The sequence below is a fragment of the Lissotriton vulgaris genome, chromosome 1_1, assembly GCF_964263255.1.
Source record: "Lissotriton vulgaris chromosome 1_1, aLisVul1.2, whole genome shotgun sequence".
Taxonomy (NCBI): Eukaryota; Metazoa; Chordata; class Amphibia; order Caudata; family Salamandridae; genus Lissotriton; species Lissotriton vulgaris.
In genome coordinates this window covers 1,109,560,574-1,109,574,494 of record NC_141685.1, presented here as the reverse complement: position 1 = coordinate 1,109,574,494, position 13,921 = coordinate 1,109,560,574, and the positions used below count along the sequence as shown (strand labels likewise).

Genomic DNA, 13,921 nt, shown 5'->3' with positions numbered 1-13,921 from the left:
CAGCGGAGAGAAGCCTATCGACAACCGCCTGATTGCGCCCGACATTGCCTGGTTCCGTCCTGGTTCCACCCTGGTCACTGCTGAGTGACCCAGACTCTGTCCCCTCTGCTTTCAGGTACTTTTCTACATCGATCCACCCTTGGATCGCACCGGACACTTCTGCTTCACAGCGCCTGCAGCTGCAACAGCTCCAAGCACCCAGAACCTGCGTGACAGAACCCGACGCCACTTCGACCCTGTGCACCCACGGCCTGTGGGTGAGGTAACTTTGCAACGCCGGTGTCTTTACACTGGTACACACCTCTAGGGTCTGTGTCTAAAGTTTTGTGTTCCTAGGTTCAGCGGAAGTATCTTTTTATTCACTTTAATTGACTTTTACGCACCATTGACAGTGCATTGGTGCGCGCCGCACTTTCCGTGCTGCACCCGTCTCCTGTGGGCTACTCCCGACTCCTTCATTGCTTGTCCTGACTGCTCCCAGCGAATCTCTAGGCCCTAGGCCTAACCATTGTTCGTAAAGTGTTACTTATACCACTTTTTTGATATATGGTCTGAGTGGCCACCCGCCCTCATCCATAAACGTGCAACTTTATATGTGTAACAGTGCTTTTGATTTAACGCTTGTGCCCCTTTCCTCATAAAGAGTACTGGGGAGTAATTTAGAAATAAATACATATATTTTTATAATATATACTTGTGTGGTGTCCTTTCATTTGATTACAGGATTGTATGTGGTAAAACAGCTCGCTTAACACGACCTCTTAAGTTAAGCCTTTAAGGCTGCTTAGTCCATGCTACCACTAGGATAGCTTGTCTACAAGGTTGACTTACAACCTGACATCTTTGGGGTTTGTTTGGACTGATAACCAGTGGTTCCAGAATTGGAAACACTACCTATCAGGCCAACTTCTCACAGTCATCGGACCCTCCCTGTCACTGGTATCTGATTTGGTATCTCCCCCTGCATTTAGATTCTTGTCTTCCACACTGGTGCCTCCGCCGGCTTTACCAAACATATCTTTAAGGGAGCGCTCCTTCTTTCTTCTGTTCGCTGCCATGCTGTCATGCCTTAGCGCAGAAGATGTCACTAATCGGTGCTCTGAAAAATAGAGTCAGGAGATGCACCGCCAATTCTAACTGTGTGATTAATCTATTCAAGTATTTAGTTTTACGGGTGCGTACCCACTACCTGTTGTGACCTCACAGGCATAAAAATACCAAGTAGAAAACAGGAAATAGTCCCTGAGTGGGTAGCACAGTACCCTTAGCAGTTGCCAAAATAAATAGAACAATTTTCCAATCAATGTATTATAATAACACTAATTAAACCATGTGAACTCTTTTCAAAATTGTATTCAAAATTGGATTAACAGTATGTTGTATACAGTGAAATACATGAACATTAGTTACAAACATAAATTGTATGTGGATACCATCTCCACTCATATTTACACATTTTTCAAAATCTTATTAAAATAAACAGTGGTCTTATAAACATAAATTCCAAAGTGAGCAGATCTGTAAGGAATTAGCCCTATGCATTTCGGGACCCCATGGTCCCTTCTTCAGGGGTAAATCTGAAAACAAACAAATGACACACTGGTATATATTATTCATACATGGGAGGTTTGTCTCCACAACAAAATTGTAAACACATTTTTAACACGTGGTGAAACCTTACTGAGGTGTGTGTTGTAAATGCTGTTAATCAAGCGGACCCAACATGCTGGTGAACAAATCCTGTAAGAATGTTCTGTGTTAAAGGTTATGTGTGTATAGCACCTATCATGCACAACAGTAAGTACATGCAAACTCTGAGAAAGAAAGCTGAAAAATAAAGATGGAAACCAACCGTGACTAATCAAAAGATGAAATTAAGGTGAATATGCACGAACAATACGCACGGTGGCCATAGTGCGGAACAACTCATAACAGTGCACCGAATACAGGAAATGTGGCCGTGTGATGGTAATCAAAGCACTACATGAGATACGCATCATACCTGCGTACCTGCTTGTAATGTAGTATAGACCAGTCCGAATACTAGAATGTCACAAATGGTGACTCACTGAAAGAAATAGCGAATGCCTTTGTGTTACTGAAAACCCTTATTCAAAATATATATGAATCGTACCTAGGTGAAATCACATAGAGAGCTTACCAAAAAGTAATCTGGATGTCCAGAGAGAAGACGAACCCTGTGAAAATATACATAAGCATAAACAATAGCTGTCTATACCATACGGGCTAGAAGTTGCTAAAAAAAGGAGAGAGGGAAGTGTTGCAAAAATATGCGCTTACCTGTCGGATTACAGGTAATGCGACTACCCAGTGGAGATGTCGTTATCTAAAATGATAATGGTGCATAAAATTATAGCAACGCTCAATGATCTAGTCGGATGCTGTACTGACTACACGAAAAGGACAGTGATAACTTACGGAATGTGAACGCCACGGAACAACAGTGATCCAACCATCAAGCCAGTGGAGACCTTAGTGAGAACTCGGGCAGCGCGTACAAGGGCGCAATAGAAATAGGACTAGTGCACAAAAAGTGAGGAACGGACTAACGTGCCGGGGGCACCAAGATATGATGAAAATAGAAAGAGGACTGATATATGCGCACGGACTGACAGAACACCTTGTGCCGATACCTATTGTGGAGAATAAAGGTCCATACTTTAAATAAAGTGATACCAAAAGTGCAAAAGTTATATATATTTGTGAACTCGGTGTGAAGGGAACCATTGGAGAATATAGTGCAGAAAAAACACGGTGTGTTGTGCATATATGATATGCCATGTGTGTTGTACTCTACAGTTGCGACAATGTTTTGCAAATAATATGAACAAATACCCAAATTGCAAGCCACTAATATGAACAAAATGTAATAAAAATATCCAGCATAGTTTAATCCACATGTTGAACTTACAAAATTGTCATGTCAGTATTTATGAATTCATAGTGAATCTAAAACCTGTACACATCCAATTCAATGATAAGAAATACAAAGGCAACCCGTCTGTATACATATACAGGTGTGCTGAGATCAGATGAAACATCATAAGAAATGCCATATTGCATAATGCAGTTGTGAACATAACCTTAAGTAATCTACAGAAATGATAACATCAAAGTATGTTGAATATGTATCCTCAAGTTGATGCTACACTATCTATCTCATAAAAAACAGCTATAATCAACCCGTTCATTTAATCCCTTTGGAAATATTGTGCCCAGGCTGTCTATCCAATAGATTTCTATTTGTAACAGTCTATTGTGGTTGTCTACTCCCTCTAAAGGTAATAATACCTCAATGATTTGACTGCGTATTTGCGAGATGCTGTGTTTGGCCTCATGCCAATGTGTGGCTACACTCGAAGTTGTGCTATGTGTACGAATCGTACTTTTGTGTTCCGTTAGTCTTAACTTGAATTTGCGTTCTGTTTTTCCAACGTAAATTAGCCTGCAAGGACATTTCAAACAATACACAACATTAGTTGTGTTGCAGTCCGCCGAGTGTCGTAGTTTTATCTGTTTTCCCAAATGGGGATGAGTGAGGTATTCACCAAGTATCATGTTGTTGCAATGGATGCAGTTATGGCGTCGTGCCATGCCTTTGTGTTGTACCTGGGATTTCAGTTTGGATGGTGAAATTAATTCTTGTAGGTTCTTCCCACGAGTGTATCCAAAGGTTGGTTTATCTGAAAATAGATCTTTGAAATCCGGTTCTGCCTCCAGTAATTTCCATTGTTTTCTGATAATACGTTGAATTTGTTTGGAGCTTGTGGAATACTTGGATACATATGTGGGGGTTTTCGATTTTGGTGATTGGTGCTTGACAAATAATGATGAACGCATTCTAATCGTCACTCTGTCCAAATTTTCTTGTACGATTTTCTCTGGATAACCTCTGTCCATAAACTTTTTTTTAATTCAAGTGTTTTAGACTTCGCAGTTTCAGGGTTTGAACAGATCCTTTTTATTCTAATGAACTGCGAATATGGCAAGTTGTGAATAAGACTCCGAGGATGAAAACTGTTAAAGTGCAACAAGTTATTTCTATCAGTTGGTTTAGTATAGACTTCCGTCTGGAATCCCCTTTGATTTATACCTTTTTTGACTAAAACGTCCAAATAGTTCATTTGAGTTTGACTGATTGTACGGGTAAATTTGATGCGAGCATCCCGTGTGTTAAGTTGTTTAATCAATGCTTCCAATTTTTCCTTTGACTTAGTCCAAAGCACAAAAATATCATCTATGTATCGTGCATATTGTCCGATACCAGTGTTCCAATCAGGATTGTGCAGTATGTGGTCATTTTCGAATTTGGCCATAAAAAATTTGGCATATTCTGTGTCTCAAGAACCCTATATTCCTTCAGGTTACTTGTGGCCAACACTCATCCCATCAGGCCTGGCCCATCAAGCCAGAGGGGTATCTCGTGTTGCTCACACCCTGCTCTCCCAAATGTTCGTATGGCCTGAGAATGGGCCCCTTTTATGAGCGTGCAACTCCAGACAATCCGCCAGGGATCCCCTGCCTGGCCTTCAACCACGTGGGGCCGATGGGGTTGAGTGCTGTACCCTCCACGCCAGTGCTCCTCCACTTTTGGAACTATGGCTGTGTCGGGGGCAGAGCAGCGTGCCAGCAAAGGAGGATCTTGATGGGGGGGAATGTCAAGCTATGTAGGTTAGCAGGGCTATCCTCAATTGCACCCAGATCCTGTCAAGGTCTTCTCTTTACTGTGCTTGGGTATGTCCCTTAGATGCGGTGCACCAGGTTGGGGATCATCCCCTTCTCACTTGTTGCGCCTAGGGGGCTTGATGCGCTGTCCGGTGCTCTGGATTTCGCTAGTAGCATGTCTCAGCCGTCACTCCATGTGGGACCCCCTCTTTCGCGATGGGGCTGTGAAACCAGCCCGCCCCAGGCAAAATCATATGCAGGGGGATTGGGGGTGAATTTCTCGCCCCAATGTCCTCCACACACCTCTGTGTTACGCTGGTGAGGCTTTTGTTGCCAGTGGCTCAGGAGCGATCGAGAAAGCACGTCCTAGCTGCCCGCCATCTTGGCCACGCCCCTGGATTTTTTTCCCCAGAATAAAAATAATCACACCACCTTTGTCTGTGCATGTTTACACATGAGCTAGCCATCTTGGATTTTTTTCTCTAAGTACAACATAAATCAGTCCAATATGGCTGACTGTGTGAGAATGCATGGAAAGGCATCTTGGGTTAGCTGGTTCTAAAAAATAAAAATACAATTCCAAGATGACTGCCATTGCACATGCTTGCATAAATGTTCATAGGCATCTGTTTGAATGGTTTTCGCCATAAACTATGCCAAACCACATTAGCAAAGTCAAAGGCTGTGCACCTGCATTTAACTGGCCAAACCTATTGGCTTTGCCAGCGCTTGGTTTTCTTCCTCCCAGGGAGCTGGTGCCAGACATATTTTGTGTAGTAGGCGGGAGAATGCCTAATGGACATAGGTGGTAAAGCATAGTAAATGTATGTGTGGGAGGTGGGGTTGAGTTGAGGTAGGAGTATTGTAGATGCTCCTTGTTTCAAATGCAGGTATTAACGAGATCTAGTAGGAATACATTTGAGGGTTGTTACAGATGTGTTCTTTCCTCACCAGATACACCCAGCGCTACGAACAGTACAGAAGCACCTGGCACAGGACTGACGGTAAGGGAGTGCACCTGTGCGCACAGTGGTGAAAGTGTGTACCAGCGCAGGCAGAGGTGAAAGTGAATGCCAGAGCGTGCAGAGATAAGTGATAAGAGTTGACCATCACACGCAGAGGTAAAGGGGAGTTGATCAATGCACAGAGAGGTACCAGCATATGCAGTGATATGTGATAGCACATGCAGAGTGTGAGTCCCGAGTTCAGCTGGAACAAATCCTGGTGGGGTGTCAGATTTGCAGTCTTGAATTCCTTATCTTATGTCACCCATAAAGTGCTGGTCGCTCTAAATAAGACCGTTAAAATAACGGGGCATCCACGATTTCAATACGTGATACCTTGTGCTGGCTCAAAGTTGCAACTAACACGCCATAAAGTTTGAATACGCGTGCTCCGACGTAATTCTGATAGATAAGTCCATCTCTAGTTCTACACTCGTATGAGTCCCGAGTTTCCCTCTAGTCTGAGGAAGTTTTCATCGACACGCAATAAAATCTGAACACACTGCCGCAAGGGCCAGTAGGAGTTGCACATCTCCAGCGCCACGATTTTGAAGAAATTGAGTCAAGTTGGTCTGATTGTCTCGAGGTCTACAACCTCAATACTAAACAGTCCTGAAGATGGTCTCACTAATGCAAAACTAGAGTCCGAAACGTCGACTTATACACTTTTTTCTTTGATATTGATTTGTGGTTTATTTTAAGAAAGTGTTGCAATTGTTACAGTGAAGGTTTTCGAGTGCATATTAATTACCTTCTTGTTTCATTGTATGTATTGTATACAAGTACCCTGAAAAATTCTAATATATAAAATGTAATACTTTCATATATACACCCGTTTTTGTCTGTTCTATACACCTCTTTGAGATTTGCTCCATATGATTGTTCGCTCTTGAATGGAGTTGTACCCGTATACAAGAAATTGCCTAAAATAATTGACGAGTTGAAAGAAATCAATTAGCAAGCATATCATCCATCTTGCTCCCAAATGTTAGCTTAAAATAAACTAATCATTCATTTGAAAAATCCCTTGAAGGCACATTCACCCATCCCCCAGATTATACACACAATTCGCATTGAAGGTCTCGCATTTGGCTCTAGGGTTATTAAAAAAAAAGACCAGTGCACCTGTGTTTTGTTTAGGTGTTTTTGAAGAGTACCAGTAAAAATAACCTCTCAGAAAGATTTTCTAGTTAATAATTCCTGAATAACATTTTAATTTCCTAAATGTGGTCAACCATGAAACTGACAAACTATTGATCCTAGAATCTCAGGACAGGGCCCTCCCTGGACTGTGTCAAAGAGTAGAGTGTCGACCCACCTACATGCCTACCCCTGGGAGCCCATCACTACCCACCACAGCTGCCACAGACAAGAGCAAGGACTCACTTGAGGACTGGCACTTGGAGCCAAACCCTATCTTGCAGTGTTTCATATGCCAGAGAAGGGGGGCCACCCACTGCTCTCCTAGAGGGTGCCCCCTCGTACTGCCCTTCAGAACAGAGCTTTGGCCCACCCACTACTATCCCAGAGAAAGGGAGGAAAGTGCACCCACAGGTGTCCATACGGCCAAGCCACAACTGCTCAAGACAGCAGTGGTTCAGCTACAAGACTTCCTGGCGAAAGGGCAGTGCCCACGGCTGTTCCACAGGGCCTGACAGGAGTCCTCTCATGCAGTGGGGCGGAGTCCTCTCATGCAGTGGGGCGGAAATTCACATACCCTAGGCAGTCCAGTGGGCTGGAACCCACCTATGACAGTCCGAATGACTGCCTGCTGTTCCAGAGTCTTGGGTCTCTCACTCAGCTCTCTGATAGGGAAAAGGCATGTGTTGATTAAACCCTAGTTGATCTTACACCGAATCCTAGAGCCAGGGTCATTCACTTGCTAGTACAGCAGCAGTTTAAGTTAGGCGCACCAGACTTCCTGCATGGCTGAGTAATGCAATACCTGCACATTGGGGTGATGCACAGATTAATTGCTTACAAGGTTATTCTCTTTATTCTCCCACAGGAATCTCAGCGCATTGCTGCCATCACTGTCCCCTGTGTGGTAGGAGGGCTAGTCCTCATCGGAATCCTCGTCTTTGTTATCCTCAAAGTGCGTGAAAAGCGCCAGACAGAGGGCACCTATCGCCCGAGCAGTGAGGAGCAGGTGGGTTCCCGCGTGGATACGAGCAACGCCTTGAAACTGCCTCCTGAGGAGCGGCTCATCTGACCTTTGTGAGGGAGAGTGTGCTAAACTTTCCTGCCATTTTGGAAGCCAATCTCCACCCGGTCCATACCGCAGAGGACCAGGCTACGCGTTTATGCCTCAAGTCCTGAGGTCACCTGCAGCTGTGATGCGAGAGACTATACATTTATTAGAGGAATAACATGATCACATTACTGTTGACAGATTTGGGCAGTAGGCATCTGGAGACTTGGGCCTAATCCCGTAATATATATGTGCTGGGCTTGATGGTAGTAAAGACTTCTCTTTGTAGGGTGGGTCAGGTTGATACTAAGAAGGGGGCTGCCAGTGGGCAAAGGGGCAAAAGAACATCTCGGAAAGGAGAGCTGCATAGTTTCTGTGAGCTCTGTCTCTTAACCCTACCTTTATTGGCCCATCATTGCCTATGCAGTATCATGTGCCTATATTTATTATACTTATTCAAGCTCTAACATGTGAACCTATAGCCTTTGACTGAACGTACATGAATGTAAGGTATCCCCTGTTTTGCACACTTCACTCCTCTCCCTAGTGCTTTGAAACTTGTTACTGTTGGCCACCCACTGACCGTGATCAAGGGCTTCCATTTCTGGATAAATTACTTTTTCCATCTATATTTAATCACCAGTACATATTTTGAGTATTCCATGACCTTCCATTTAACACATATCTCAGAATTGCATCCCCAAGTCATTGATTGTGTTTACCCTCTGACGTAGTCTGCTACTCTGCTCCTAGGCGAAGACATCAGCTTGTGATGTCATCACCGACAGTACCTGGTTGGTGAGCTGTGATGTCACTACCTATGTTGGCTTGTCCCTGGGCCATGATGTAATTTTCTATGGTGACTTGTACCTGGGCCTTGACGTCGTTAACTTGTTGTGTCCCCCAGTACTGTGATGCTCCATAAAGAAGTAAGGAGGGCGGGTAAAAGTCTCCTCTAAGAGTGCAGAGGAATGTCATTGCCTGTGAATAGCGGGGATCTAGGATAGTTGGAGAGGAGTTGAAGACTAACCCTGTGTTGTGTGTATGACTTCCTTCATTGCACCCTTACCCCTTAACTTGAATGCCCACTGTCCCCATTTCCCTTCCCACCTTGAGATGGGCTGTGTGTCTCTTTCAGCCGTCTGGCAAGGAGCTAGGAAACTACTGCAAGGACAACCTGGCAGCGACGTGGGAAGACGAGAGGGCATCACACACGCAGGGATCTGCTGTCTAGTGACATCAAGGATGGACCTTCCAAGAGACGGCTGAGGTCCCACTATGACCCCAGGATATTTTGTTGTGCTCTGGAGCTCACATCTGCTTCACTGCCACTATGCTGTGCACGATTGGGGCACTCGCTGGAAATTGCATTGCTGATGCTTTGCCTTCTGTGCTTAGGCCAAGGTGTTTATTCCCATTTCTCTATATGTTTTATTAGAAAATTACCATGTCCTTAAATTAGTAATTCTAGATTCCTGCCGAGCAATCTGATTCAACTTCGTATATTCAGAAGAAATCACAATGTGATATTACATCAAAAATTATTAAATTAGTAGCTCACCATACCCCTAACTAAGTCTTTTCTGCTGTGCCAAAGGCAAGATTGCAAAATTAGGTTTTTTGACACTGGGATGTCTGCTGAGTACAAACATGGCCTCCTTAACACCATCCTTTTTTGTGATCAGTCCGCAAACTTTACCCGTGCCACTGAACTGGCATTATCAAACCAACCACTTCCAATCAAAATGAACAAAAAAAAAACAAGTAACAGTGTCCTTAAGCCAGTTAAAGGGAGTTGGACCTCATGGAATCCTCTATGCTATCTTGTCTGGTAACACACAGAAGGACAACACAACATAGGTTCCCTGCTGTGGTGAAGTAGTTTCATGTTTATGACTGTCTTAATTTAATGCATCTTTTCAGAACCTTTCTGTTAATTAACAGAAACTCAATGATGAATCTTGACTCACCTCCACTTACCTCACTCATGAGTCTGACTCTCTTAACACAATGCACATTATCTATCTCAACCTCGAGAGGAAATTCAGATCCTAAAATGTATCCTACTTGTTCCCCGCACACAATGACACACTAACCTGGTCTGGGAGGTAAGACATTGCACCTGATTCTCAATTGGCCGAAGGTTTGAGTTAAAAACCTCAGGTCGTTTCTTATAGCGAAGACAGGAGTCTGGATCTTGGCTTTCTCTGATGTTCTAAAAACCCACAGCCTAGTTGTAGGTTTTGAGACTCTTCACCCTTGCCCCCACCGCAAAGATGCTGCTATGTATCTACCAAATGTTTTCCTCTCATCTCCATGGAACACATTGATGCTATAGTGATCAACCGGGACCCTCTACCTTTGTTCACAGAAGTGCCTGTGTGGATGTCATTATGCGGTTTCTCTGCTTTACAAACCTGCTTGCTCAGTCCAACTCTGCTAAAGCTCTCTTGCCATTTTTTTTTAATTTTTTTGATCTGGGCAGGTGCTATTCTATTTTTAATGGGGCTTCCTGCTTTTCTGCAAAGATTTCTATTCCATAGGGCTCACTTCCGAGAGTCTTTGTATCATTTATAGCTATGGATTGGGCCTGATCTGTAGCTTTGACATGAGTCTTCGTCCATAACTTGGTATGGGTCCTGAGCTCACCCGTAGCTGTGGATGGGCTCTAAGCTGACCTGCAGCCATGTATGGGTCCTGGTCCTTTTCCACCAATGGAGTCTGACTTGTCACTGTGGATGGGGCCTGAACCATAGCCTCAGAAAGGACCTGAATCATTGCCTTAGGAAGGCCTTCAGCAGTAGCGTTTGATGGCTTCTTGGCTGTCCCTTCGGCTGTACCCTCTTTTGTAGTTCCGGATTGGTCCTGGTATGTTCCTGCTTTGGCTTTCTGCTTCCTACCTTACTTTAGATTTTTCACCTATGCTGCGCATCTTTGCCTGTCTTTGGACACAACAAGCATTGTACAGACTTTGAGCCTTGCTAGAACGCAAGATGAGATTTTATCGTGTTCTTAAAAGCAATAAATCTATTTTAACACACATGGTTGAATGAGTATCTTTTATTGGATGTACACAGTAAATACTGGTAGGAAAAATTCCTTTGCACATCTTGTGGGGAAAAAAAACTGCTCGCTTGGAAACTGGGATAGTCCCAGTGACCACTGCTATGTTGCTGGATACAAGATCTTCGGTGGCTTTTTTTAGTTAAATTCCAGACGTTAACATGACCTTTTTGTTAATAAAATCAAATCTTCCTTTAAGTATACATTATTGTTAATTATTCATCATGCTTATCCATACTGTACTTGCATATTGCACAATATGTTCTTTCCATGTTTAGCTATTACATTTTTTTGTGAATATCCAATGTATTTCAGGCTTTACATAGTTCCTTCTTCAGGGGGTATGTAGCAAGCAGTTTCTGAAAACTGCATATTTCATATTCAGAAAGGAAGCTTGCTTACATGATTTTTTGTCATTAGGTGGACCCATTCTGTGTATTTCGTTCTCTTGAGTAATGCATTAGAGCAGCCGGATTGCCACATCCTTAATATAGATGACTATGGGATGACCCGATGAATTACTGGATGTGCATGATATGAACAATTAATCTATATCCCATGTGGTAATGTGTCTATGTCAGTATGCGTATGGTTATCCTCTCTGTAATGATAGTGAAATTTGTTCTGAAATATATCACATATGCAACAATGAAAACAAGCATTGGCATAGCCAATAGGTCTCGCCTTCGGGATCTTTTAAGTTTTTAATTGTTTTATATTATTGTATGTGAAAGTTCTAAAACATTTGCTAAAACTTTCACATACAATAATATAAAACATAACTAAAACTTGAGAGCGGGGGGTGGCGCCGGGAGTAGAGGCAGGGTGCTGTGGCATAGAGCTAAGCAGGCAGAAGGTACTGGAAACACTGGGTGAGAGCGAGGGGGCAGAGAGTAGAGACAGCGAGCAGGGTGCAGTGGCGTAGAGCTGGAGAGGCAGAGGGCACCAGAAGCTCGGGGTGAGAGCAGGGGCTAGGGGCAGAGAGTAGAGACAGGGAGCAAGCAGGGTGCTGTGGCATAGAGCCGGACAGGCAGAAGGCGCCGGAAGCAAGGGGTGAGAGCGGGACAAAGAGTAGAGACAGGGAGTAAGCAGGGTGCTGTGGTTTAGAGCCGGACAGGGAGTGAGAAGGCACAAAGAGGCGAAAGAGAGTGGAGCGCGAGTGCTTCGCGCTCATTTTCAAGCACTGCACTCGTGCTTGTGGCACGCCCCTGCTCGCTCCCGAAGGTGGATGCCACCACAATCTTTGATCTGCCTACCGGCGTATTTTACCTTCACAGTTTTATATGGTGTTTGGGTATACCCTACCATTTCCGTTAAAATGCATGAGTGACTGTTTTACTACGCAAAAGTAGTCACTTATTACACATTAAATTACCTATACACTAAGCAATCCTACTTTAATTTTTTTTTACACTGAAGCAGACATTTATTGCTTTTGACAGTGAGTGTCAAACATATTTGCTTTTTCAGTGCATGTTGTCGCAAATGGAAGATCCATAGACCCGGTGTACAAACAAGGTAACTTTATTCAGGCTTGGTTCCATCATCACACATTCCAGCATTCAACCTGGCTGAGCAGTAGGGAAGGGACAACTATGGAAGAGGAATGACAAGTAGTTTATGATATGTTTATGTATTACCATGCTGTAATTGTGTGTTTCTTTCAGTACTAGACCTTGAAGATACTACCCAAGAGTTAGTTTTTTTTTTGTTTAATGGAAGTAGTGCAAATTGCATTAAGAGGAGGTTGGCTAAAACATCCACTACTTTTGTCAGAACAATTGGAGCAAAGCTCTCTCACCACATATTCTACATTTCTCTCCCTTTCTGTAGCCAGAAAAGGAAAATTGCTTATGAGCTGTAAGTTTATTGTTCATTCACAAAGAATTGCTTCCGGTGCGATCATTCAATATAAGGAGGCAAATTCATGTGACTGCTGCTCTTAGTTGGCTGTCAAACCTTGGATACTGAGTAAACGTCTGTTTATTTTTCATTCTTGAAATAAGTCCAGTTATATATGAATATTTGCTGAATAGTACTCTTGTATTAAACAGACCAAAGAGAATAAAGCAACGCTGACTTGTACGTTTGTATATTTATTTTTACAACAATGCTTGACCTATCAGATGTGTACATAAAATTCACCTTTTACGATTTTTTTCCCTTAAGTTTTACAGCCGATATCCAGAATTGGCTGCATGCCAAGTGGTCTCCTATCTTGGTGGAGAGCACCCGCTGGCTGATGTTACAGCAGAAATAAAACGGACGCTGGGAGTTTTCCATGGGGTATAGTCGAGAGCAGCGAGGCTGGTTTCAGCCTGCAAACAAGGCGCTGAACTGTGCTTTTAGAGATTTGGAACCTGAAGATCAGTTTATAGCATGTCTTGCAAGTTCGAGATGGGAAGATTGGCCACTTCATACAACAACTATATGAGTGCATCAAGCAGCAATGATTGGTGCTTGGCGCTGTTTAGGCCGGAGTTGGTCCTGCCCTTTTCCGTCAAAACACCTTCTTTCCGCCCTGGGATTTGATTACATGGGCTAATGGGAATCATGCCTATCTAGTGATGCCAAGTTGGTGCATTTCAGACAAGTACTGTCGAGGATGTCAATAGTACAACTAGGGAGCATTTGCATTGCTGCTATAGCCTCTTGCCTTTCTCAGTGGAGCTGAAGTCCTGATTTACTTCAAATTACTCAAGTATATTTAGCAGGTACACAGTGGACTAGAGCTTTATTCCATTTCCAAGGACGTCCGTGAAAGACTATTGAGCAGGTACACAGTGGACCAGAGGTTAATTGCATGAGATTCGAAGTGTGGCCATTTGGGGATGAACTTGTGATGTTTAATGTACAGTAAAAACGGTAATTGCATTGGTGTAAAGCCCCCAGATAGCCTTCCATGGCAGCAATGTAGCTCAATGGCAGCACACAACTAAAACACATTCCAAGAGACGACACTGGGCCTGCGTTCGAA

The 13,921-nt window shown here is 43.4% G+C and overlaps 1 protein-coding gene across 4 annotated transcripts in view; it reads left to right on the top strand.

Annotated features, from left to right (window-relative positions):
• Positions 1-10,921, top strand: part of CRB3 (crumbs cell polarity complex component 3) — an 80,078-nt gene extending 69,157 nt beyond the window's left edge. For 3 of the 4 annotated variants that reach the window (XM_086963597.1, XM_086963601.1, XM_086963598.1), the window contains 4 exons: positions 5,641-5,690; positions 7,699-7,839; positions 9,020-9,342; positions 9,435-10,921. In XM_086963597.1, coding sequence (XP_086819723.1) covers positions 5,641-5,690; positions 7,699-7,839; positions 9,020-9,115 — 287 coding nt within the window. In that variant the 3' untranslated portion in view covers positions 9,116-9,342; positions 9,435-10,921. Of the gene's footprint in view, positions 1-5,640; positions 5,691-7,698; positions 8,035-9,019; positions 9,343-9,434 lie in introns of those variants that run through there. The other variant, XM_086963603.1, reaches the window with a different exon arrangement.
• Positions 10,922-13,921: the final 3,000 nt, after the last annotated feature.